The following is a 26,579-nucleotide window of genomic DNA, read 5'->3' as shown; positions in this document are numbered from 1 at the left end:
CAATTCCAGGCCGCTCTTGTGAAGGAGGCTAGGTTACACTGTACATAGTTATTATGTGGATAACATAATATCAGGAGTGTATACTATTGATTACACTATAAGATTGCAATACACTGTAGAGAAAATATTCAGGAGATTCAGGTGATTCAATTCTCGTTACACCTTCCCAGGTTGAGAGGCCATTCTCCTAGTAAGAGCTGATGGTGCAGAGGGCAACATTTTACGTAACGATACAGTCTTGAGTTGCTCCTGTTGCTCCGGGTCACATGACATCCACTCGGGTAATTGCTTGAGCTCTTTGAACTTGTCCTTAGTGATAGCTCTCTCCATCATGGCTATTTCAGACGACCCGAAGATGGAGGCTACAAATGGAAAGGAAGAGTTGCGGGATAAAAATCTAGAACATTGCTAAGAAAAAGCGAACTCCTTTTACGAGTTATGATACTCACCTCCGCACCAGGCCACACAGTTGGGGTGTGAGGGTGGGTCGTGGAATTTGAAGGAGAGCGCCCCCAGAGAGGAGTGGTAGCGCTGGCACTGGTCACCCACCAACGCCTCCAGTTCCTGCTTTAAACGGTAACTGTACGAGTGGAGAAAATGTAGTGCCTTCGAGCAGATACAGGAAAGGTACACCTCTAATCAGTTACTGTAGCTCTAAACAATAATCGTACCATAATAACCACTGGACAGACATGGAATTTGCCTTAATTCATACTACCATACAATATACAAGTCTTCTTACTTCTAGATGAATAGTAAAGATCAGCACACTCTAATATCTAATACATGTATACAATGATACTCTACTGAGACTACATGCACAACAAGCAAGCTGCCAGCCATGCTATACACAACAGTAATTATCATTCAACGTACTTGAACCCGATCAGTGATGCTGATCCCCCCATGACCAGGATGTTCTCACTCAGTTCCCTCCTCGCGTCAATAGGGCACTGTTAGTGGGTTACAGAGAATCAGAGGCACTACGTCATGTAAATGCATATCAAGGTGGGTCAGAATTGCCATAGACCACCAAAGTAAGGTATTCTACTGGAGGTAGATTTCAACTTTGATGGTTTTACAATCACAATTGCACAAACAATATTATGAAGTGTATTGGACACACACACTATAGAGATACCTTCATGAGTGCATTGAGGATGCAGGCAGGTATGGGACTATCCTCCCCCTCATCCTCAAACAGTACATCAGCTGCATGATCCCTGCACGAGATTAAACAGGTAAGCAACAATGAACACTGTACACAGATCACAAAATCACTTTCAAAAACACACTTTTCAATGTACACTGTAGTATGGCACAACCCTAACACGGTAGTGAGCAGAGTTTCAAAACACAAACATACCACAGAATAACTATCATGTACTCTCTTTGAATGCCTCTTCAATGCACAAACGGTACCTGATATAGCCGTCGATGTGTAGTGTGTACTGTGAGTTGAGAGGGTAGTCAGTGTCCGGGGGAACCTTGTCTTCAGGTGTGGTCTTGGAGCGTACGAAGCATGTCCGCACTGTGTGTGCATGTGTGTGTGTGTGTGTGTGGGGGGGGGGGGTAATAGAATAGCATAGAATTCCATGCCACACAGTTTCCACGTGACCGTACCTAGAATGTCTTCGAGTTCTTTGTTCAAGAGTTTTTCAACTGTATAGAAAAAGAGACATAAATTTCTCAAGCCAGCCACACCTAGACTCCACCCACCTTGCACTGCCGCCAGTGGTTTCTTGCTCCCAGTGTCAGTCAGAGTAATCATGGCTCTCTCCATCAACAGTCTCAGCACAGCTCTACACCAACAGATCAACACATGATAAAGATGTAACCGCGTACACTGTGTTTCCGTTTGTATATACATGTACAAACATTTACTGAGTAGCTGTAAAAGTTATCTCCGCTACATAGTAGCCTCTAGTATCGTACAGCTCCATATAAATATGTTGATTTCTTGCCACTCACTCTTGCAGATGTTGTGTGGCGAAGCTGGTTGCTTGCCAGGCGTCCACTAGGGGAATACCCTCACACACCTGCACATAGGTGGGGATAGGGAAAGATGATCTTAGGGTCCACTATGTACCAAGGGCACCGGACATGATGGATACAATGGCAGGAGAGGGGGGGAGGGGAGTTCAATTATATGCTAGATATTCTTAAGGAAAGATGATCTTAGGGTCCAACTCTGTACCAATGTAAAGAACAGACACACAGTGCTCTAAAGCCATTCAAAAGTCTACCCTAAAGATCATTTTGTATGCAATAGAACTGATCCTATTTGGACAATCCAATCAATGTTATGAGCCCTCAAAGATAACCACGACGCTCAGCAACAGAGTAGACCTGCAACTGACCGGTAGTATGGTGGTCTCAATGAACCCCACGTCCACGACCAGAGCAGTGGATCGCGCTATAGTGAAGGTGCTGACCAGGTGACTGGGAATGAACACTGCGTATGGAACCTGAACATACAGAGAGGCACAATGAACATTCATACCTGATATACATGAAACCTAATCAGGAACGGAACGTAACATAAAAATATTTTTTCTGAGCTTGCATGACAACTCAACAATGCTTCTAACAATGAAGCTCACATTCATGTGGCTGAATAGTGCTCTGGCGAGGGTGTTTCTGAAGTGGGCGGGGCAGTAGAGCGATTCCACCACCACCACTCGGTACTCCCTGGGGTTCACCATGAGATACCTATACAATATGGCCAATTGGAATTGTTGGAATAAGGTCCCAATTGTACACATGTTAGATGGCAGGCATGTAGGTTATATAAGCAATAATTATGTCAAAACTGTTAATTGAAGTGGCTCTCGCTAAGAGCCAGCTCAATTGAAATGTCACTATTCTTCAGCGCATTGTGGGTGTGGGAGCGTGTGCCACGAATGCATAGGAACGAGGATCTCACTAGTTTTTTTTTAAACAAGTTTATGCATGAGGCAAAGGTACACCAGAAAATAGCTAATAGAGCTAACATTAATCTGTGACCTAATCTATATCTATGAACTACGTACATTATGCAAACGACAATAATGTCTAGTTACACTAGTCATTGCACTCACTTGAGATAGACGTGTCTAATGAATCGGCACAGAATAAGATACAGCTCCTCCCTGTTGATGTACTTAGGGTCCCACACTTCTTGAAGCTGAATAAAATAAACAGTAAAACATTGGACCATAGCTACGTTCTTTGCCGCACCTGTCTGTGAGGTCTCATAGTGATCTGGCTTCGTATGATGTGTCTCGGGGCAGCCTCTCCAGAGAAACCACACCTGAAAAAGGGTGATTTGTGGTAGCTATAGTGACTAAGTTCTCTTATGATGTAACAAACCTTGTGTAGATTCTCCCTATGTCCAGGATAATGGCACCTTTGTCTGTGGAGGCAGACAAGCGGCTCCTTGTGGGCTCACTAATAGACCTGGACATCTCTAGCCCAAGTCTCAATGTGTCTATGGTCTTGATCTTGATCTGATTGAAATAAGGCCAGGGGAAAGGTCGTCGTTATTATTTTTAACTTGTAGGGTCAGTTTTGTTTTTTGCGGCGTTTAATCGAGGAACACGGCATGCATGTTTGCGCGATGCATTAGCATGTGCAAGTTACATGCATAGTAAGATGGTAATCCTATATCTGTGGTCTAATGGATTTTACTATCAAGCAAAACTATCAAATTTCTCTAGAACTAGATCTAAAGTCACCATGGAGAGCATGTGTGGGATATTTCTGTTGGCATGCTGACAAGCTACCTATCTGAGTACCTACATAAGTATCACATATCACAAACAGTACAGTATTATAGCTTAACTGTTTGTTTCAATCCTACATAGAAATTATTTGGCTCAAATACTGCTAGAGTCTAGTACGACGCCTGCTGTCAATTAACAAGTGAATCATTTGGCTCTATAGCTATAGTGGGTGAGTGAATGAGAATATTATTATAGCTAGTATGTATTCACTTGCTTGTGTACTGCCTTGCATGATAGCTTCCAATGGTGTCTGCCATTAATTATTTACCATGCATGCATATACTGTATTATATTACTATAATGTTTTTCGAGCACTATAATTATTAGCCTTGATCCCAGGCTGAGTTTTCGCTTTTATAACGGTTAGGCGAATTTATACATAATTATGCGAACTTTGCCAATGTTGATCACTTTGCAAAAATAAATGTGCAAAACGGTACCTAATACTGCATGACTGGTTGGTAATTATACACGATCCTTGATAGAACGCAATAGTTAGATTGCAAAGGGTCAATTTTCTACTGGTTTGGCTCATTCGCTAAGGTTTTTCGTCAGCAAAAAGCAGCTAATATTCAAACTAGCATTGAATGATGTATAACAGACACTACTGCCCTTGTTATCAAATCATTTCTGTCCTGTATAGTACGTCTCTCAGCTGTGGTTTTTCCCAGTGGTATGACCAAGTAGACCAATAATTAATAAATGTGACCCTCTAAATACCATAATTATGCACTAACAAAAGATGACAGCCGGTGTCATAAAATTTTGGGCCCCCCATGTAAAAGATTCAATTAGTAACTATAGTTGTAAATGTAAATGTCAGACATTCTTTCTCACACACAGAACTAATAACTAATACGCGCAATTGAGTCACAAGAATGCTAGTCAATCGGACTATTGTCTGCGATGAAATTGGTAGAGTGTTGTCAGGATACGAGCTTTGGTGGGTGTATATTGTAGCATCTGTGTTACTCTACGCAGTGGGCTTCGGTCTCAGTTCTTCTGTATACGGCCTCTACTATTTCACCAAATACAAACGACCATCTCATGGACAACAAAAATCAAAGAGATTAAAGGAATTCAATAGCTATTTCAAACTGCTCATTTCTGGTGACACCATCCCTAGTAAAATCTTGATTACTTCAACGTTAGCCTGCAATATCATCTTCTTGATACTGACTGTGTATCGTGCATATGTTCCTCATCTAGTAGAGTACTGTTTTGAGCTTTCTGAGTCACCTGAGAAAATCATCGAACTTTTGGTTGTTCTTGAACTCATTGGCTTCGCTGTAATTCGACTGTTTGCTACAAATAACATAGCTGGATATTGGCTGGATATTTACACCATCACTGATATATTGACTCTCCCTCATATCTTTGTGTCCGTGACGCTGGGTGTGGATTGGTTGGGGCTAAGATCTGCTCGCTTCTTCTGGCTAACTCAGTTGATTACAGTGTTCAGATTCATTCCTCGAATTCGATCTCAGGATAACATTGATATCCTTTCTATTGGTGTGTACTTCTTTGTGTTACTCTTGTTTGGAACTGGAATTTTTCATCTATTGGAGTACTCGAATGATCCTTGGGAACCTCACGATGCTAAAAATGCCACTGCGTTCCTAAGCTACGCATATTTCATCATTGTTACCATCACTACTGTGGGATATGGTGATATAACGCCCAAAACAGCATTCGGACAGGTATTCATGGTGGTATACATTGTTATCGGCTTGGCTTTCTTTGCTGCACTCCTCCCAATAATGAGTGATGTGGCATCTAGCATTAAAGCTAAAAATCTGTATGCAAAGTTTGACAAAAAGAAAGCTTCACGTCATGTGATTGTTTGTGGCCACATCACTGCATTTACTGCTCAGGCGTTTCTCAAGGACTTCCTGCACCCTGATCGAGGAGACTCAAACACACATGTCCTTTTCCTCCATCCAACTTGGCCAAAAACAGACTTGAAAAATGTTCTCAGATCGTACTACACTCGAGTTCAGTATATTGCTGGGTCTGTTCTTAACAGTAAACACCTCCAAAAGAGCAAGCTATTTAGTTCCTCTGCTGTTTTCATTCTTGCAGACAAGTACACAAACAATCCATTGGAGGAAGATAACGGCAACCTTCTGCGATTGGTGTCTATCAAGAACACTACTACAGAAATCCCAGTGATAATACAGCTTCTTCTTGGCTCGAGCAAGAAACAGGTCAAGAACATTGAAGGATGGAATCCTGGTAGTGACATTGCTGTCTGTTTGAACGAGCTGAAGCTTGGATTACTGGCTCAGAGCTGTCTGTGTCCTGGATTCTCTACACTAATTGCCAACCTCTTCTACACATCTGATTTCCCAGCTCTCACATCATTTGAAGGTCTGAATGCTTGGAAAGAAGATTACATCGAGGGTGCTTCAAACGAGATTTACACCACACATTTTTCTCCCAGTTTTGAAGGAAAAAACTTTCAAGAAACTGCTCACATTTGTTACAATAAGCTCAAACTTATCTTGTTAGCATTTGAGTCACCAAATGGTAAACTCCGTAAATTTCATGTAAATCCTTCAGATGTCAGCATCGTTGTGAAAAGTGGATTGCATGGCACTCGTGGCTATTTCATTGGACAGGATATTCGTCAAGTGGCTGTTGTCAATTCCTACTGTGAAGTATGTAATGGAGATATGACAAATTGCATGCATAATGTGATCGCAGCGAATCCGAAGCTATGTAGTGGTTATGAACCCCTTAAAGAAGTTGCTTCTCTACCGAGAAAGTACCCCCTGAACAGACACAAGAGCTACATGGTAGTCAGTTTTACACCTTCAACGGACGATAATTTCGAAGAACTTGACGATCAATTCAGTACCTACATCCACGAGCCTAAAAAGCTGCAAGATTCACTCCTCCAATCTGATTTCGATATAATCGAAAAAGATCCAGAATCTATGCCCAATTTAGAAAATCACATTGTGCTCTGTGTATTTGCTGATGACAAGTCGCCACTTTTAGGCCTGCACAACTTTCTCTTTCCACTCAGAAACAAGAATATTCCAAGGCAATCTATGAAATCTGTTGTCATTGTCAGTCAAAGACCATTCTTAAAACGTGAATGGCCGCTCATACGAAGCTTTCCTGAAGTGTATGTGGTTGAAGGATGCCCATTGCGAATTCAAAATCTTCAAGCTGCCTCCATCGACTCTTGCAGTGTGTGCATCATCACCACCACGCTCTCAGCTGACAGTGACGAACCAGCCATCAATGACAAAGAAGTGGTCCTCTGCAGTCTCAGCATTCAAAAGTACCTCAAGAGAAATGCCACACGTCAAGTCCAGATAATTGCTGACCTTCGACAGGAATCTAATGTGCAGTTCCTCGACTTTGGAGATGAAGACGAACCAGACGAGAGAATCTACAAAGCTCAACCATTTGCGTGTGGAGAAGCATTTTCAGTTTCTATGATGGACTCTGTGACAAGTTCTGCATTCCACAGTCCAGGCACCTTGTACCTTGTGGAAGACCTGATCCAGTGTACGGGCACCAAGGCAACCTGTCAGATTGTGGGCGTTCCCCTCAATTCAGAAGAGTATGACGGCAAGACGTTCCAAGATTTGTACAACCTCCAGCTGGACAAGAACAACCTCGTTCTCGGACTGTATCGCAAGCTACCAGGCACTCAAGAGGTGTACGTCAACAGTGGTGCTTCAATTTCCAGCAGTGAAGAAAGCCAAGGGAAACACTATGTGATCACATCGCCCAATCGTGAAAGTTTGCTGAATTCAAGCGACATTGCATTTGTGTTGGTAAACAAAACAATACATGTAGAACTAAGTTAAGATGACTTGCCCCCTCGTATAATTATGCAGACAGTTAGCTACATTGTGTGTGCACGCAAAAGACTATTGTACGTTTAATGTACAATCATTATTTTAATTGCTTGTTTTTTTGTTCATAGATCTATGATTTAATGTGCTGTGTTTGTTACTTCGTAATATTTTGGGGTTTCTCCAGCTTGGCTCAGATGTGGGAACCAATGAATATTGTTATAGAGATCATCTAATTAGTTACAAAAGGTCACTTGGTCAAGACAAAACACTTGTCCGCCTTTCTGACAGCCTGGTAAGTGTTATTTAGATCTATAGTAGTACTACAGTCGTGTACTGGGGTACGTGTGCTGGAATTGAAATCGCCCTGTATTAAAACCTGTGGAATTTCAGCTATAACTAAATGTAGCTGCGCATTTGACTTAATTAATATTGATTCACCACACCTAGGCTATAAATATCTTTAGTAAAGCTTGGTATCTGTTATTGTCTTTTAGCTATGCAGTCAGTGTTCAGTTGGATATGTATTTGTTGCACCGTATGCGAAGAAACTAGATATTCGTATGTAGTGTCCAAATATAGACGGTAGATTAGTTTAATAATAACCTAAGTTAAACGTGTAAGTTAAAATGTATCCCACAAGACAATTATTAGACTCGCAAGCCGTCACTGTTGCAGGCGAACAGTAGACTGGTCAAACTCCGTGTTGAGACTTGTGTTGCACAGTCAGCATATCAGAAAGTATTTTAAGTGGCTGCGGTTTTCGTGACGTCAGTATACTGCATGTGATATGTAGAGTTTTCTAGTGAAACGTCACTATCATTGATCTTGTGGTAACCGCATGCGGTTAGTTGCCACAAATATCGTGGCAAACGTTACACAAGTCTCAACACGGAGTTTGACCAGTCTACTGTTCGCCTGCAACAGTGACGGCTTGCGAGTCTAGACAATTATAGGGTGTGGTAAACAGGTCGCCAAGAGTACTACTTACCTCTTGCCAAACAAGGAATCATTCACAGGGGCGTAACTAGCTAGCAACTAGGCAGAGGAGGCTCTTGCCTCCTGAACTATTATTAGTAGTGTGATATGACTTAATACCTCACTAGCTTTTAATAGCTCTGGCGAGCTACTCTCAACAGATCTAGATTACCGTATAGCGGGGAATTTTCAGGGGGGGGGGCCAAACATTCATGGTTGAGCAGTATTTATTCACTTCGTGGATAATACTTTCGTGGTTGCTGCTTGCACTGCAGGTAAAGGTAGGCAAGGTTGCTTCATTTGTGGGTCATATATTCGTGGTCAAAGCTTCAACCACGAAAACCACGAATATTTTGCCGTACAAAAGTTACCAGCTATACAGTAGTATATATCAGACAGGATTCTTAGCTGGGAGGGGGAAACGTTTAATTGAGGGGGGTCTTGGGGTCCCCCTCCGGAAAATTTGTTGAGGAATGGTTATCTGAGGTGCAATTAGGGTTTTTTGTGTGCTTCAAACCATAAATTTTACTAGCATGACATAATTATGTTTTTGCACCGATAATTATGCCCACTCGATCAATTTTGAATTGATGCATAATTATACTTGTTACATAATCTAAATACCATATTTATGTAACAGTATACATGCAGGTACATGCTTCAAGATGACCAACAATACAAGCACTCGTTGCAGTGAACGTGGCGATCCGTTTCCTGGTCAAGAGGTGTGGTGGATCTACATCGTTGTATTCGTCATCCTCTACATTACGTATCTAGGCCTCAGTTTGTTTACTTATGGACTCACCAGAATCACAAAGAAGTGTCGACAAAAGTCAATAGACACAAAACGGCAACAGGCTAACAGAAAGTTCAACGAGACCGTTCGTTTGCTTCTGTCTGGGGACTCCATCTTAAGCAAGACCTTGATTCTAGTGACATTTGCATGCAACACTACGTTTATAATCCTAGCCTTATACAGAAGTATTGAACCTCCTTTGGTTGAGTATTGCTACAGCATCACTCAAGAACCAACAAGAATAGTTGAACTATGCATTGTTCTGGAACTCCTATGCTTTTCCATTGCTCGGTTACTCGCTTCTAACAATATTGTCTGGCACTGGTTTGACTTTTACACAATAATTGATGTACTGACTCTCCCTCATATCTTTGTGTCTGTGGCGCTGGGTGTGGATTGGTTGGGGCTAAGATCTGCTCGCTTCTTCTGGCTAACTCAGCTGATTACAGTTTTCAGATTCATTCCTTGGATTAAGTCACAGAACTTCCTCGATTTTATTGCTCTTGCCATTTATTTTTTGACCCTCGTTTTTTTCGGTGCTGGAATAGTTCATCTTTTAGAGTACACTGGAGATCCTTGGATCAATAACCACAATGCTCCCGAACATAATATCTTCTCGTATGGATACTACATTCTCGTTACCGTGACTACTGTTGGGTATGGCGATATAACCCCCAAAACAGCTTTTGGCCGAGGCTTTATGTTTGGGTACATTATTATTGGATTGGTTTTCTTTGCTGCACTACTGCCTCTCATAAGTGATGTACTTCAATACTTTCATTTCAATAGACAATATTCCAGTTTTGATAGATCACGGGTCCCACGTCATGTGATTGTTTGTGGCCACATCACCGCATTTTCCGCTCAAGCATTTCTCAAGGACTTCCTGCACCCTGATCGAGGAGACTCAAACACACATGTCCTTTTCCTCCACCCAACTCGGCCTAGTAGGAAACTGCGGAATGTGTTCCGTTTCTTCTACACTCGAGTTCAGTATATTGCCGGGTCTGTATTGGACAGAAGTGATCTTCTAAACAGCAAGCTATTGAGTTCTTCTGCTGTTTTCATTCTTGCAGACAAGTACACAAACAATCCACAGGAGGAAGACAATGGTAACCTTCTGCGATTGGTGTCTATCAAGAACGTAACTACTAAGATACCAGTGATAACACAGCTTCTTCTTAATTTGAGTAAACAACAGGTCAGGAACATTGAAGGGTGGAATCCTGGTAGAGACATTGCTGTCTGTTTGAACGAGCTGAAGCTTGGATTACTGGCTCAGAGTTGTCTGTGTCCCGGATTCTCCACTCTAATTGCCAACCTCTTCTACACGTCTGATTTTTCAGCTCTCAAATCCTTTGAAGGCCCGAATGCTTGGAAAGAAGATTACACAATGGGCGCTTCCAATGAAATATATGCAACTCATTTCTCATCCAGTTTTGAAGGAAAAAACTTTCAAGAAGCCGCTCACATTTGCTATAATCAATTTGGACTAATTCTGCTAGCATTTGAATCTCCTGAAGGCAAGCTCCGCAAATTTGACATTAACCCTCCTAATTCTGAGATCACTATTCAAAGTGGTCTCCTTGGAACTCGAGGGTACTTTGCTGGGCAGGATGTCAAACATGTGTCCGTTGTGAGTAGCTACTGTGAGACTTGCGATAAAAATTTGAAATTAGTTGACCATATAGAACTGAAATATCTTATCCGAAGGGTCTCTCGTCGTAATTGCAATTGTCCAGTTTTAACTAAAGTGGTCACTACCGGTAGATTGGAGGGAACTGAGTTGGTGGAATTTGATGAAGCTTCTGTACCTACAGGCATATTTTCTAAGCGGCAAGGTACATTTTCTAAGCGGCCATCACACTGTCCAGTTTCATTCACAATCGACCACGATGATGATGAAGAGGCGAGTGAATCCTACAGTCGTGAGCCAATTGAACTGGAAGAAGTCACTCTTAATTCGAATGCATTTATGAAGAGCCCAGAAGGAATACCAAGCCTGGAAAATCACATTGTTGTGTGCGTGTTTGCTGATAAAAAGTCTCCACTACTTGGGCTGCAAAATTTCCTCATTCCTCTCAGAGCTAAAAGTATTTCAAGAGAGTCTATACAGCCTGTTGTCATTGTGAGCAAGAAAACTTTTCTGAAACGTGAATGGCCGTTCTTACAAAACTTTCCTGAAGTGTATGTGGTTGAAGGGTGTCCACTGTATTTTAAAAACCTTGAAGCTGCTTCCATCAACTCTTGCAGTGTGTGCATCATCACGACCATGCTCTCAACCGACAGTGACGAACCAGCCATCAATGACAAAGAAGTGGTCCTCTGCAGTCTGAGCATCCAGAAGTACCTCAAGAAAAATGCCACACAGCAAGTCCAGATTATTGCTGACCTTCGACAGGAATCTAATGTGCAGTTCCTCGACTTTGGAGATGAAGACGAACCAGACGAGAGAATCTACAAAACTCAACCGTTTGCTTGTGGAGAAGCATTTTCAGTTTCTATGATGGACTCTGTGACAAGTTCTGCATTCCACAGTCCAGGCACCTTGTACCTTGTGGAAGACCTGATCCAGCGTACAGGCACGAAGGCAACCTGTCAGATTGTGGGGGTTCCCCTCAATTCAGAAGAGTATGTCGGCAAGACGTTCCAAGACTTGTTCAACATCCAGCTGGACAAGAAAAACCTTGTCCTTGGATTGTATCGCAAGCTGCCTGCTAGGAATGAGAGATATGTTGGACTGGGTCAAGAGAAGCACTACGTGATCACAGCCCCTCATCATGGTACTGTACTGGACACTAGTGATATTGCATTCATATTAGTCAATAACACACCCACTTGTGTGGAGTTGAGTTAAAGATTATGTAGTGTCGTTTCAATAATTATGTTTATATTATTTTTGTATCAAGTGTTTCTATAATTTTATAATTATAATAATCAAGTTTATAATTATAATAATATATTCAAGTTGGCATGCTGACATTATAATTATCAGCTACGGATTTGCTAAAGAGTCTGGGTAGTTCAATTTTGAATGTCTGATTCTCTATAATTCAGTCTTTGCATGCTAATAAACCAGCTACGGATTCACTAAAGAAGTCTGGTTTAGTTTCACTCTGATCCTCTAGATCTTTCCTCTGACTGATTCCAGACAGAACGAGTATTGTCTTCATTCCGTTCCTGATTCCAAACTCCATGTCAGTGTTCAGCCTGTATGTGGAATGAGAAATATACAGTGAAATGAATATTGAATATTTAGGATAATTTTACATATATACATAGGCCTACCTGTCTCCAATCATTACTGTTCTTGTCGGATCCAAATTGACGCTGAGAAAATAATTATTGGGGGTTTAATGGAGGCACATAATAAGTATACCTCTGTTTCAAGACTTGAAATATAGGTGAGTGTGGTTTGCCCACCACTATCGGTGCCCTGCCAGAGCCGACCTTAACGCTGGTCACTATACAGCCAGTCCCTGCATCAGATTTGGTGATACATGCAGTAAAACCTGTCTATAACGGTCACCCTTGGGCAGACCAGCAGTATAGCTGTAATAAAGAGGTTTACTAACACTGGTTAAAACACATGCTATGGAGATTTTTGGGGCCCCATTAATGGCTGTTAACGACAGGTTTCATGTGATAAAATTCTAAGGCAATTAAAATTACTTACCTGGAGCAACAATGGTGTCAGATTTGATGGGAAGGTTGGCGTCCTCGTTGGTTGCTATGAACAAACAGTCCGGCTTGTGTAGATAACTGCACGCCTTTATCAACTTCATCCAGTTGAATTCTCTATCAAATCCGACCACCACAGCTCCCACCTGCACATATACCACAAGCCATATATATTCACTTCCAAAGACTATATAAGGCTAAATAAGAAGGGTGATCACACACCTTGCATGTGATTAGGTGTACATAGTCAGAACCACAGAATGCATGGCTTACTTCACAAGCACACAGTCTAGTATACAAGTACAGTCTCGTATAATCACTAGGTTACAGACTGAGATATGAGAACGGGATGACTTTGGAAACAAAGGGGAGAGAGTGGGTGGAAAGAGTGGGGAATACTTACCTCAGGGTCCAGAGTTATCTTGGCCAGATCAGCCGGTCCACCCACCATTGGATCAGGACCAGCACCGATGTGAGGTATGCCCTGCAGGTCCAGTTCTTGGGCAAGACCAGACAGTCCCATCAGGTAGACCTTCTTCTTAAAGTTGAGCACATGCTTCAAGTAATGAGCAGTTACGTAACCAACACAGTAGAGCTCATTCTGTGATTATTTTGGTGGTTGTATATGGATTATACAGAAGTGTAACGGTTTATATACCTCGTAAGCCTCAAATCCAAGACGATCAAAATTCACCAAATACTCTTTTCTTGATTTGCCACTGTTGTTACTAACAAAGTAGATAGACTTACCCTGCAGAGACGAGACATCACATCACTACTATACTACTAAAGCTGTCCATACCTTCTCTCTGAGAAGTTTGATGGCCTCTTGTGCTCCAGGAATAGCTTCTCCTGATCCCAACCATAACACTCCTGTAGTATATCATTATCTCACAGCACACTGTCACTGTCACTGTTCACTGCACTCACTGTTGCACGTTGCAGCAGCTAGCTATACAGATGATTGTACTTATTTACCATCACAGTCGAAAACAAAGTTGTCCACACTTGCAAGAAGCTCCTTCCACTGATCTGCACTCTTTAGCTCCATGATGCTTGAATAATAACTCTCAGACGATCCCACAGTACTAGTACCATCTATGCTAGTACCACCAGCTAGTTAGCTATCCACGATCTGAACAGTGGATGTGAGCATAATGTGCTGTGAGCTCAGCAGCCCCGCCCCCAACCACTACCAACTGACCGGAAATGTCTCAGCTAAAATTATTTGCTGTCAAAAAAATAATGGTTACAGGGTTTTGCCAGAGTCTTTGCAACAACAAAAAGCGTTGAGGGTTGAGCGGTCCTTATATGGAAGACCAGTGGTATAAAGCGTTCCATATCAACCCTCAACTCTATTGTTGAGGTTGCAAAGATTCTGCAAAACCCTGTATGCCAACTATGTCAAAAACGCAGCTACAGATTCACACAAAAAGTCTGGTTTGGTTCCATTCTGATCCTCTAGATCCTTCCTCTGGCAAAGCCCGGTCAAAACGAGTAATGTTTTCATTCCGTTCCTGATTCCAAACTCTATGTCAGTGGACAACCTGTGGAATGTGGTACATGGTACAGTGAACAGAACGCACACGTTTATTTACGTGTCTCCAATCATCAGTGTTCTAGCCGGATCCAATTTGGCACTGAGGAAAAGAAAACAAATATTATATATTAAACGCATGACTGCACACACCTGTCTTGCATTACTTGAAATATGGGTGAGTGTGGTTTTCCCACAACTATCGGCTCCCTGCCAGAGCCGACTTTAATGCTGCTCACTATACATCCATTACCTGTACGTGTATACAATGTGTTTTAGTCGACAGGGAAGAGAGGTACACCTTTCATGTAAAGTTACAGAAAGAATTCAGATCGAGCATTCACCTGGAATGATAATGGTGTCAGATTTCATGGGAAGGTTAGTGTCCTCGTTGGTTGCTATGAACAAACAGTCTGGCTTGTGTAGATAACTGCATGCCTTTATCAACTTCATCCAGTTGAATTCTCTATCAGCACCGACCACCACAGCTCCCACCTACACAGAACATAAGCATACAAACGTAGAGTATCAGCTAGTATACACGGGGATTGGGCCTATCAAATAATCACTAGGTTACAGACTGAGATATGGGAACAGGGTGACTTTGGAAACAAAGGGGAAGAGAGTGGGTGGAAAGAGTGGGGGACACTTACCTCAGGGTCCAGAGTTATCTTGGGCCATTCAGCCGGTCCACCCACCAACGGATCAGGACCAACACCGACGTGAGGTATGCCCTGCAGGTCCAGTTCTTGGGCAAGACCAGACAGTCCCATCAGGTAGACCTTCTTCTTAAAGTTGAGCACATGCTTCAGGTAATGGGCAGTTACGTAACCAACACTATAGATCTCATTCTGTGATTGTACGGATTATACAGAAGTGTGATGGATAATAGGCTTATACCTTGTACGCCTCAAATCCTAGACGGTCAAAATTCACCAAATACTCTTTTCTTGATTTGCCACTGCTGTTTGTGACAAAGTAGATAGACTTACCCTGCAGAGACGAGACATCACATCACACACACATTACTACTGAGGCTGTCCGTACCTTCTCTCTGAGAAGTTTGATGACCTCTTGTGCTCCAGGAACAGCTTCTCCTTCTCCTAACCACAACACTCCTAATGCATGTAATAACATGTTATGCACCTATCAATGTCAGCCCCCCTTCCTCCGCCCCCCCCCTCTCCTGCGGGGCATAGTGGGGACATAGTCGGATTTTGATTCAGCAAGTAACCCCGAAGTAGTGCGGGATATGAATGGGTAGGGAATTTGACTTCCTCAGAATACAAAAAGTATCCCGGGGTTATTAAGCGGGGTATGGGAGGGGATGCGGGGATTTAATTTCAATGAGGCCCCCCAAGGGTAGCCTCGAGACCAGCTGTTCGTTATCTGAACTGGTCAAGTTCCAATGTAGAACTTATCTAATTGGTCCAGGAATTTCTTAGACCGATAATTGCCCGCAACAACCATACTTCCCATGAATATCATTATGATGCTTACAGTAACGTACAGCTAGCTATAGTATTGTTGTGTTTGCGGTTACCGTGCGCAATCATGTTCACAACTACTCAAGCCTAACCACTCGCTGACTCAGCTTAACGAGTTCGACATTAGAACTTGACATCAGGCGTTCTTTCAGATAACAACGTCTGGTCTCGAGGCTACCTCAAGGGTCGGGCGTTTGCAAACCCACTAAATCCCGGCGTACATAACCAGCAAAGGAGGTATGACAGCTACAATCATGGTTTATAGGCTATATTAATTTACCATCACAGTCAAAAATAAAGTTGTCCACACTTGCAAGAAGCTCCTTCCACTGATCTGCACTCTTTAGCTCCATGATGCATCCACCATACAAGTACTGATTAACTTGTAACCTGTGATGACCGAGGTGACGGCATCGAGCAGCCCCGCCCCCCAAATCGACAGCTAAACTACATTCATAGGCATAGCTCTCTAGCTCTAGAGGAAATTCCTAGAAGCCCTACTTTGCTGATTACACATTCTGCCTCTGTGATCTGTCTAGAGGTTCTTCCCCTGGATAATGCTGATAGCGCTAGCCGATCATTTCTGTCGCTCGAGTTAGAAGTTGAAAGGCCAGCCTTGACTACATCTACCCTAGGCAAGATCCATCAAGATTGTTGCCTATTGAGAGAACTAAGCTACGTCGGACGTCTAAAGCCACCGAAAAGCTTATACTGGGGTGACTTCTTACATGATAAGGTATGTAAGCGTCCTATCTAAGTCTTCGTTTGTAGTAAATGAAGTGAGACCTTTCTTTTGTTGTTTAAAGCTCTGTAAGCTTACACTAGAATGTAAGGTAACAAATCTCATTTGACTTTCAATCCACAAACACATAAACATCTTGTAAGGTTACACTTGTTCGTGCCTATGAACACAATTGTAGAAGGCTTCTAAAAGTTTATTTTTTAGGTTTGTAGCAACCGTACATCCTCGGTTTACAAGTACTATTCTATGATGTCATTTGTTAGTTCAAGAGAGTGTGCTAAACCGTTATATAATGTGATTCACACCAAATTATTTAGTACTTGTTTCGTGCTTTGAATTCAGGCTTATGTTTACCTAAGGCATAAGTGGATCTCTATCACCGTTCGGTACTTTGGTACACATATCTAGCCAACTGCATATTGCACTCGTGTCTATGGAATCTTAATTGACCGACTGTAAACTGTTTCTACACCTATTCTGAAAGAGGCCATTAAGCTTTAATGACAACGAGAAGTGTGTTCGAAATTACTATAGATTCCAATTAAGCGCCAACTAATTGTTTACGTCGACATGTGCCGTTTTTATCACCCTGCGGTTGTTTGTATAGCCACAGTTGTTGTGTTTAGAGAGCGGCCATTGGGCCATTGCTACAGACCTAACTATGTTGTGTGGGTAGTCTTAAGTGTCAACTAGGTCCTTTGTGTGTACAATACACACACACACACACACACACACTCGTTACCAGTCATTGTATTATGACAGCCACTTATCAATTAAATCAAGCATTTTGGTTGGTTTTTGACAATGATTTTGTGGTCAAATGGCGTGTGTTGGCACTTAGATATACTTTCAGTGTATATATACCCCGAGGGCGTTACCCCAGCTTCTATTACTGCTTTCCTGTGAGTTCTGTACTTGTTTTGTCTGTTGATTAAGTCGAGAAATAATTCATAGAGACACTGAGAATTACTGCGACACAACATCTTTGTCGGTTTTCCGGCTAAAAATTTTTTGTGAGCTAGTGCTAAATTGGAAGCTCGGGAAAGGTGTGTGTATGTGAGGTCCCTACATGGCGTAGAGCTTTCAGTAAGGTATTCGTAAAATCATTTGGCTCGAAGGTCTAAAGCCTAGATTTTTGGCAAGAGCCAATCCTTGCTTCCCTTTTGAGTATGAGTATGTGAAAATGAATGCTGATGATCGGTGTGTACGCACTTGTCCCCTTGTTATAGCTACATGAAGTGAATTCACAGTGTCTGGCCAAACTATGTTTACTTAGCAAGTACTTGAGCGTACAGCAACTGTATTCATAAAGTCAAGTGCCCTATTGTGGTTAAGACCACATTTTGCATGCTGGAGTACAGCATTATGTAATTAGTTCTGAGACATAATTATAGTTTGTGGAAGACTTTCTGTTTTTTGTTGTGTTTCCTGCAAATAGTTAGTTTGTTATTTGTCATCTTTCCACTTGTGTTGAGCTAGCTTCTTGCATGTGGGAGAGAGCTATTTCTACACAACACTGAACCTCCCACAGTGAATTACCTAGCCTCTCAGATTCTCAGCATAATCTCATTAACACCCCACCCTTGTAAGGATTCTAGCCATAAAATTATCTATGGTGTGAGTAGATTAAAAATGTGCCTTTCATAATGCTTTAAAGCTAACTTTATACTTTTACATGTATGTGCGAAATTTTTGTTCAGAATAATAATTGTGCTTTATTTAACATACCCCAGATATTGTCTTAGACTGTTAGATTTAGTGTTCTGACATTAAGCTCATTTTAGTCCCTTGTAAAGAGAGAGACAGACAGAGAGAGAGAGGTGTGTGTGTGTGTGTGTGTGTGTGTGTGTGTGTGTGTGTGTGTGTGTGTCCCACATCCACCTGTGTGTGCTGGGATGGTGTGAGCTGGCTTCTGTTGTTGTGGCAGATTACTAAGCTTAGAGTCGGTAAATTGAAGCCATGTTTGTGTCCCCTGTATAAGGAGAACCAAGTCCTCTTTATATGGTTGTTTTGAATGTTGGTCCTGTCCCCATCTCACTAAAGTTCCTTTGTTTGACAACTTTACTTATCAAGTGTAAGTTATTGTGTGTATAGACATACAACAATTGTACTTGAGGTAACCTAGGCTGACTATCAAATGTCCATCTTGTTCATATTTTTTCTCTCTAGGAAATGAGACAGCTTGTAGCTGTACAACCTTTTCATTCACCCTGTCTTTTCTCTCCTTGTTACTTCCTTGTCCCCCTCAATAGTCTACAAATTCCTTGTTTGAATATTAAATTGGCGTGTGTGCTTAGTAAGATTTGGTACTCTGTTCTAAGTGAAGCAGTTATTTCAATGAGCTTATGCAAAAGTTATTCTAGCAATGTGTTTTTATAGAGGAATGGTTGAGGTACACCGAGACATAGCTGTGGTACCACAAGACAGGTAATTATCTGCATTCTTGTGTCCTGGCAACTGAGCCTCCTAGTAATCATATTGTACTGTCTACTGCGTGTAATTACTCAATATACACAATGCCACTTAACGTGTGTACACGTCTGTCTGATACAAAAACAAACTACCACATACACACCATTATCCCCATACCTCTATACTTACCCTTATCCCATACCTCTATACTTACCCTTATCTCATACCCTCTATACTTACCCTTATCCCACACCCTCTATACTTACCCTTATCCCCATACTCTATACTTACCCTTATCCCATACCTCTATACTTACCCTTATCCCATACCTCTATACTTACCCTTATCCCACACCCTCTATACTTACCCTTATCCCACACCCTCTATACTTACCCTTATCCCGTACCTCTATACTTACCCTTATCCCGTACCTCTATACTTACCCTTATCCCCATACTCTATACTTACCCTTATCCTCATACTCTATACTTACCCTTATCCCATACCCTCTATATTACCCTTATCCCATACCCTCTATATTACCCTTATCCCATACCCCATGCACACACCACGTACAGCACTATGATGCACTGTGTTGTCAAGAAAACTTTCACATCGCCGTTGGAGCACATTGATGTCGAGTATGAACAAAGAAATCTGTTCGAGCTCACCGTTGGGAAACTTCAGAAGGAGCAGCTTCGACCAGGCATGGAACCACGCCTACTACGTTTTGTCCTCATTAATAATGCTCTGCGGACACTACAATATCACATGATGAAGAGTGATGAGCCTCCGTTACCACTCATGGAAGAACAAGACGAAATCGTCGAGTCTTTTATCTGTAATACTTTCAAAGATGGCGGTCTCTCTCTCTCCCCACAAAGCCCTCCCACGCCCATCAAGGTGAAGACGCTCGGATCGTTGCTATCGGATCTTAGCCCTCTGGTTGCGTCCACCGGAGTACTGGATGATTCCGTCGATACAGCTGACTTTGGTAGACTGGTTGAGAGTGTGGGTGTTGTGAGGGAAGAAGGCGGGGCTTGTGAGGCTGGTGATGCTGTCGAAGGTGGTGAAGAAAAAACTGTTTTAAGAGGTTGTCTGGGAAAGCATTCACTTTCAGAAGAGGAGTTCTCAAGTCCGAAAACTAAGAGACTTTGTAGCGACAATTTAGAAGATATTGAGAAAATCGACACTTGTAAACCCATCAATGGTGTGACCCCATCCATCAATGGAACGTTATTACCGCTAGTGAATGGAATCCATGCTCCTCTGGATCTCCTCCCCCCCTCAGGGCTGACCACCAGCCCCTTCTCTGATACGGACAGCGAAGACGAATCCTCTACACTTAGTCCAATTGATTTCACCAAAGTTGATCCTACTTTGTATGGCTTTGACCTCTCGGCAGACCCCTCAAATAGTCCAATACTCTCACCCTCCTCGAACTTACCCCTCTTCACACCAGCCCCAACTACTCATTCGCTCACTTCTGTCTCGCACGGACCTACAGTAATTACAGTACCCATAATGACCAAAGCACAACCATCTTCTAGTACACCGCTCGTATCTAAACCCATCATCTCCATAGAACCCCTGACTTCAAAGGCAGCACAGACAGATTCCCCCTGCATAGATACCTCCTGCAAAGACTCCCCATGCAAGAATGGGAAATTCTCCGGCTCAATGGAAGGAATTGTGAGCACTCAAAATGGACATTTAAACGAAACTACATGTAGCCCTCTGACGAGCACTACTAAACTGGGGTGTAGTCGCGAAGGAACTCCGGAAAATGATTTTTTTGAGGACCTAGTCAGTCTTTTGATAACCTAGTTTTTTATCTGCTCAATTTCATGTAGCTATCATTGCACTTATCAGTCTGCTACAATCATGTGAATCTTTTTTGTGCTTTTCTCTCAAACTTTTTTGTCTCCTTTTATTCACTTCCAGGCCAGGATGGAATCGCTTGCATGTTTTATTCCTTTTATTTTTAGCCACAACTCCTATATTGCACTCTGTATCATAATAACAATATAATAATATATATTTATCCAAACTTCTGTATAATTATCATAATTTATTGTGTCAAAAAATTAATGGTTGTGAAATTTATAATGTCCATGAATTTTGATAAGTCAAGAACACATTCCTGCTAAAAATAGAGTCATTTTGGCAATTTCCATGACGTCTACTATACAGGGCATATAAACAAGGAAGCTAGGCAACAGTACAGTACACAATCAACCATCATTCGCAGTGAATTTGGAGCAATGGAGTAGCTACAATTATCCAAGACTCGTAGGGGCTCATCTCCCAACAAATGGCTTTGTAGCAAAAAGCAGAAAAAAATTCGAAAAAAGAGAAAATGGAAGCTTTGTTGGAACTGTTTGACCCAGCTGACAGTGGTCAGAGACTCTCCTCTGTCACCACCAGCACTCCGAAGAACCTCCCTCCTGAGGTGAGTTGGCTGTATATATATATAACTAGTTGAGCATGTAAGCTTAATGTTGACCATACTATTGTACAAGCTGACTGAGGCAGAGGAGGGTCTCGATCTCTTAGCTGCTGCACTGTATAAATTGTACGGCAATAATAGTATCTCTTACAGTACGAAGATGAACGGGTGTGCCATTGGATTTTTTAGTATCTGACAAGTATGCTAGGTCTGTTGTATAGTAGCGCGCGGTTGAGGATCAACGTATACACATTAATTTTAGTGATAAATGTGATGACATGGTGTACGTGTTTGAGTGTGTTTGTGCTACAGGTTGAGGAGGGCAATGTAGAGTATAAGCTCAAGCTGCTCAACCCTAATCCATCAAGATTCGAGCATCTGGTCACACAGATGAAGTGGCGTCTACAAGAGGGGCAAGGAGAGGCTATTTATAAGATTGGGGTGACTGATTGTGGCTTCCTCAGGGGACTCAGTGAGCAAGAGATGGAGGACTCCATAGCAACACTCAAGAAAATGGCTGAAAGGTATTCTACTAACTATCATATCTCGTGTTTGGATACAGTGTCCGTAGTGATGTAATTATATAAAGTGTAATATCAGAAGTTTATGTATAGAAATGTAGTCATTTGCTATGAAATGTGATCTCTCTATACTTTGTTTTAGTGTTTATGCCCAATTATTGATATGTCTAATGACTAACACAGACAATTGGATATAGTTTACATATAACCCAAACATTCCCTCCTACACAGACTCGGAGCCGCCCTCACTTATCTAGACACCACTGTCATTCAAGAGGATGGAGAGACTGCGAGGCGATCCGTGAGGGAGGTCTTGGTTAGGAAGGTGCCTGACAATCAGCAGTTTCTTGATCTGCGACTGGCCGTCCTTGGTCCAATGGAGGCGGGGAAGAGTACCCTGCTGGGGGTGCTCACACAGGGAGAGCTCGATAACGGACGTGGGAAGGCAAGGCTCAACTTGTTCAGGCATCTTCACGAGATACAGTCTGGAAGGACATCCTCGATCAGTCATGAGATTCTGGGGTTCGATTCTAAAGGGGAGGTGGTGAATTATTCGAAGTGTGTGAGTGCCGAGGAGATCTGTGAGAGGTCGTCCAAGCTTGTGTCATTTATTGACCTTGCTGGCCATCAGAAGTACATGAAGACTACCATTTTTGGGCTGACTGCCCACAGGCCTGATTTTGCCATGCTGGTGATCGGAGCTAACTCAGGAATTGGTAATTGCCATATCATTGTTCAATGTTGCATCAGCTAGGTTGTGTTTACTATGAATATGTGAATACCCCTCTAACATTGCTGTTAGTTGTGCAATAGTTACAACTTACCTCCTCAGTCACTACAACATTATTGATTGGTATCAGCAATGTGGGGGATGTAGCTCAGTGGTAGAGCGCTCGCTTCGCATGTGAGAGGCCCCGGGTTCAATCCCCGGCATCTCCACTTTTTTTGCATAATTATTATAATTATTTTTTTTTCAGTTGGTACTACTAGAGAACATCTTGGATTCTGCATTGCTCTTCAAGTGCCTACTTTTGTGGTGGTGACTAAAGCTGACCTGTGCTCACGGCAGCAGATGAATCGCACTGTGGAACAACTGGAGCTGATACTGTCCAGTGCAGGATGCAGAAAGGTGGCCTTTAAAGTGAAGAATGAGTCTGATGCCTGTACAGCTGCTCAAAGATTCACAGAAAAACAGTGAGTGTGCCAAAATACATAACATACTTCTATTTTAGGTTGTTATTGTCATTTAATAGCTACCGTTTTGAGTGTACATTTCACCTGGCATGTTAAACAATGTAACTGTATGAGAGATAGTTGTTACACCTTAGGTGTGGGATAGCCCCGATCTTCCAAGTGTCATGTGTGACTGGTGAGAACCTGGATCTCCTCTACAAGTTCCTCAACACTGTTCCCCCTCTCCACTCAAGCCATTCTCAAGAGAGCCTCGAACAGCAGCTGGCTGAGTTCCACGTCGACGAACTCTTCAACGTACCCGAGGTTGGCACCGTCGTCGGTGGGATCTTGACAAGGGGCGTGGCACAAGTGGGGGATCGAGTGCTTGTTGGACCATCGGAAACTGGGGAGTTTTGTGAGACCAAGGTTGCTACAATACGACGAAATAGGACCCCCTGTACTCTAGTAAGGGCTGGACAAACGGCCACTGTGACTCTGGACCACACCAAGCATGCCGACTTCAGAAAGGTATGTGCATGTAGCTGTAGCTATGCATTGAATATGCTCTGCTGATATTTTAACTCATAACAATTGCTAATTCTTGGCTGCATGTATGAAAAAGTGCTGTTGCGTATGCTTAGGTACCGTATCCTCATTTATACAGGGCACTGTCATCTTCTCCCCTCGACTGACACTCAACGAAACTTGCAACAGTTGTTTTGAGTTTATAGTCAAGCTCCACATTCTCACGAGCTCTGGCTCTGGCATTAAAAGAGGCTTCCAGGGCACTGTCTTTGTGGCCAGCTGCAAGCAGAATGCAGACGTGGTGGAGATCGTAGGCAAGGTAATTCATTACTCAAGTGGAGAGGCCTTAGTCACCCCCTTGCTGTTGTATAAAATTCATCAGGCATTTCAGTAGCTATTGTGTCCATAACTTAAGCATTTTTCTTGTGTTGTGTTAGTGTGCTTAGGATACAAGATCTGTGACTCTTGTTGACATATTTTGTGTTTGTATACTATAGGAGAGTCTCTCTGCTGGTGAGAGTGGGTTTGTCCGCTTCAACTTCCTGAAGCATCCTGAGTTCCTACGGGTGGGAACAAGAGTACTGCTACAAGAGGGGATGACCCGAGGCATTGGAGAGATTATCCAGCTGATAGTGGGTGAAGAGGAACGAACTAAACAAAGAAAACCTTCTAGATAGTAACGTGTGTGTGGACTCAAGCCTAGTTGGTCCCACTAATATAATTTATACCTATAATTATATTATTTTAGGAAAAGGTGCCAGCCACCTCCATAATTATATTTATCTATATGGTAACTCTGATCTGAAACACACTACATCAGGGTGTCATACAGGATTTTGAAGTAGAGGGGGGAAATAAGAAAAGTAACCAGAAAATGTTGCTAAAAAAAGGTCAACTGTTATTTCAATACCCTTATAGTATGTAAAATTGCCAGCTATGGACCCTCAGTCAGCAAAAAAGGGGGGGGAAATTGGAGATAGGGGAGGGATATCCCCCCTTTCCCCCTGTATGACACCCTGTACATGTATATATGTACAGTGTAATAAAAATTAATAATACCTCCCCAGCAATCTAATGGAGTGGGTGCAATGTACGTACGTGTGTTTGTTTGCATATTGGCAAATTATCGCTAAAGAGTATAATAAATATTTATGCATGAACATTAATTATTGTGATTTGCACATAAAATTAAAAAGAAATTGGACAATGTTTAGCAATGTTTATGGCTCTTTGGGTGGTGTGAACAGCAATATTTTCAATGTTCAGCATCCTAATAGAGGGAAAGTAGTGATTAGGAAATGATCATCACACATACAGTGATTAGGAAATGATCATCACACATACAACTCCTCGTACCTTAGAAAGCTTTCGTTCAACTGACTCTCTATAAAAAGCTGTAACCTTTTTACTGGCTTCTTCAGCTACAGCCAGAGACTGCTGGAGCTGCGTGCACAATGAAGTAAATTTAATTACACACACCACAAAAAGAAACTTAAATTAACTCTTAGCATACATGTTACAAAATAGGCCACATGCAATAAGAACATTTTGCAGGAACCAGCTTTCAGAAAGATTATCAAATTGCAAGCAGAAATTAGATTTGAAACATAACAGCTCGAAGGTTGATAGATATGAATGTTTGGTCATGTGAGCCAGCCAACCTCACTAAAACAGAGGTGATTGATTTTCACAACAACCACTTTCTCTCCTCCCCATATGGCTGTACTCCATATAATAACAGCTATGGAGTACTGTAAACTGAGGAGTATGTGCTAGCAGAGACGGGTACATCTCAAATACAGATAGGCAAGAATAACAGAAAAGACGAATGAAAAAATGTTACAGAATAAACCTTTCCCCATCAAAAAACATTATGGGGGCACCCAAACCTAAAGCTTGGTGATTACCTGGTCAATTGAGAATGCTCCTTTAGCATAGGTGGTGAGTATGTTACTTGTAGCGTCTTCCAACACAAAGGTTAGGACCGACTCACAAACCTACACAGAAATATAAAAAATTAAGATATACAAGAAATGGCAAAGGAAGAAGAAATGAGCTCACAAACAATGCAGAATAATGATCAATGTTTACCTCCTCTTGCTGTGCACTAAGATCAGTTACAAGTTGGCCATTTTCAGTGTATCCACACGTAATAGCTGAGAATACAGTGGAGAGGGGAACGCATGCATCTAGTAGAGCAAGACAGCAACAATTGACCAATGTGGAGAGTAACTGAAAGTGTGAAAGTTTCATAATGAATCATAACGCATAATTTGTTTTCACAAACCATTCCATCATTGTTTTCAACTTGTAGTGTGATTGAGAGTGCTGTGTGTGGGTGGAGCTGAGACAGGGCCGTGCTCTTACAGCAACTGGTCACCAGCTCTTCTAGCAACCGCTCTTTTGGAGAGGACATACCACTCTCTGGCTTGACAGTCACCTCTAGTGTAGCTCTGCAAGAAAAAAGTTTGAAGAATAAAACTGGCTATAGTTTATTGACATGGCTTACTGATCACACTGCTCCTTGTTGATTTTAACTTCTGCTGGGCCATACACTGCACACAGGACTCTTGTATTGCCTTGAGACAGTCTGGCAGAGCCATCGGCTCTCTTTAGCAGTCCTAATTCACACTCCAAGCTCCTCAACTTGCCTGCAGAATCTTCCATTTATTTATTTCAGGACCACGTGGCTCATGAAT

At 42.2% G+C, this 26,579-nt stretch overlaps 7 protein-coding genes and 1 non-coding gene across 9 annotated transcripts; 5 read left to right on the top strand and 3 right to left on the bottom strand.

Annotated features, from left to right (window-relative positions):
- Nucleotides 1–33: 33 nt before the first annotated feature.
- LOC135348871 (actin-related protein 10-like) lies at nt 34–3,513 on the bottom strand. The gene is made up of 13 exons (XM_064547248.1): nt 3,352–3,513; nt 3,220–3,292; nt 3,081–3,166; nt 2,604–2,712; nt 2,361–2,468; nt 1,972–2,039; nt 1,720–1,802; nt 1,624–1,662; nt 1,423–1,531; nt 1,142–1,223; nt 877–953; nt 450–580; nt 34–362 (listed from the first exon to the last, which is right to left on the bottom strand). The coding sequence occupies exons 1-13, from the start codon at nt 3,444–3,446 to the stop codon at nt 157–159; spliced, it is 1,266 nt and encodes a 421-aa protein (XP_064403318.1). The 5' UTR covers nt 3,447–3,513; the 3' UTR covers nt 34–156.
- A 158-nt stretch (nt 3,514–3,671) lies between these two features.
- On the top strand, nt 3,672–7,739 carry LOC135348591 (calcium-activated potassium channel slowpoke-like). The gene is made up of 2 exons (XM_064546858.1): nt 3,672–3,933; nt 4,608–7,739. Exon 2 carries the CDS (start codon nt 4,643–4,645, stop codon nt 7,589–7,591), a length of 2,949 nt encoding a protein of 982 aa, XP_064402928.1. The 5' UTR covers nt 3,672–3,933; nt 4,608–4,642; the 3' UTR covers nt 7,592–7,739.
- A 31-nt stretch (nt 7,740–7,770) lies between these two features.
- On the top strand, nt 7,771–12,299 carry LOC135348590 (calcium-activated potassium channel slowpoke-like). 2 transcript variants are annotated; one of them, XM_064546855.1, is made up of 2 exons: nt 7,771–7,874; nt 9,209–12,299. In XM_064546855.1, the coding sequence occupies exon 2, from the start codon at nt 9,223–9,225 to the stop codon at nt 12,208–12,210; it is 2,988 nt and encodes a 995-aa protein (XP_064402925.1). In that variant the 5' UTR covers nt 7,771–7,874; nt 9,209–9,222; the 3' UTR covers nt 12,211–12,299. The 2 variants fall into 2 exon arrangements, with proteins under 2 accessions (XP_064402925.1, XP_064402926.1); XM_064546856.1 differs by having other exon boundaries at nt 7,799–7,874; nt 9,198–12,299.
- Nucleotides 12,291–16,497, bottom strand: LOC135349245 (uncharacterized). Its single transcript, XM_064547755.1, has 17 exons — nt 16,339–16,497; nt 15,619–15,689; nt 15,472–15,564; nt 15,225–15,422; nt 14,916–15,066; nt 14,725–14,824; nt 14,633–14,674; nt 14,435–14,581; nt 14,218–14,226; nt 14,013–14,155; nt 13,837–13,907; nt 13,693–13,785; nt 13,438–13,635; nt 13,030–13,180; nt 12,733–12,832; nt 12,642–12,683; nt 12,291–12,563 (listed from the first exon to the last, which is right to left on the bottom strand). Exons 1-17 carry the CDS (start codon nt 16,409–16,411, stop codon nt 12,407–12,409), a joined length of 1,839 nt encoding a protein of 612 aa, XP_064403825.1. The 5' UTR covers nt 16,412–16,497; the 3' UTR covers nt 12,291–12,406.
- A 39-nt stretch (nt 16,498–16,536) lies between these two features.
- On the top strand, nt 16,537–21,331 carry LOC135348593 (uncharacterized). The gene is made up of 2 exons (XM_064546860.1): nt 16,537–16,794; nt 19,791–21,331. Exons 1-2 carry the CDS (start codon nt 16,787–16,789, stop codon nt 21,037–21,039), a joined length of 1,257 nt encoding a protein of 418 aa, XP_064402930.1. The 5' UTR covers nt 16,537–16,786; the 3' UTR covers nt 21,040–21,331.
- A 97-nt stretch (nt 21,332–21,428) lies between these two features.
- LOC135348592 (GTP-binding protein 2-like) lies at nt 21,429–24,680 on the top strand. Its single transcript, XM_064546859.1, has 7 exons — nt 21,429–21,664; nt 21,974–22,185; nt 22,414–22,898; nt 23,160–23,376; nt 23,511–23,883; nt 24,020–24,199; nt 24,378–24,680. The coding sequence occupies exons 1-7, from the start codon at nt 21,572–21,574 to the stop codon at nt 24,555–24,557; spliced, it is 1,740 nt and encodes a 579-aa protein (XP_064402929.1). The 5' UTR covers nt 21,429–21,571; the 3' UTR covers nt 24,558–24,680.
- On the top strand, nt 23,050–23,121 carry Trnaa-cgc (transfer RNA alanine (anticodon CGC)). The gene has a single exon. It is a non-coding gene; the product is annotated as a tRNA-Ala (tRNA).
- A 334-nt stretch (nt 24,681–25,014) lies between the features above and the next one.
- LOC135348594 (exosome complex component RRP46-like) lies at nt 25,015–26,572 on the bottom strand. Its single transcript, XM_064546861.1, has 6 exons — nt 26,390–26,572; nt 26,168–26,333; nt 25,972–26,112; nt 25,788–25,877; nt 25,237–25,323; nt 25,015–25,150 (listed from the first exon to the last, which is right to left on the bottom strand). Exons 1-6 carry the CDS (start codon nt 26,545–26,547, stop codon nt 25,136–25,138), a joined length of 657 nt encoding a protein of 218 aa, XP_064402931.1. The 5' UTR covers nt 26,548–26,572; the 3' UTR covers nt 25,015–25,135.
- Between the last annotated feature and the right edge of the window lie 7 nt (nt 26,573–26,579).

Source organism: Halichondria panicea, chromosome 15 (assembly GCF_963675165.1).
Source record: "Halichondria panicea chromosome 15, odHalPani1.1, whole genome shotgun sequence".
Taxonomy (NCBI): Eukaryota; Metazoa; Porifera; class Demospongiae; order Suberitida; family Halichondriidae; genus Halichondria; species Halichondria panicea.
Note: the sequence above shows the minus strand (reverse complement) of the source record. Positions and strands in the feature narration are given on the sequence as shown.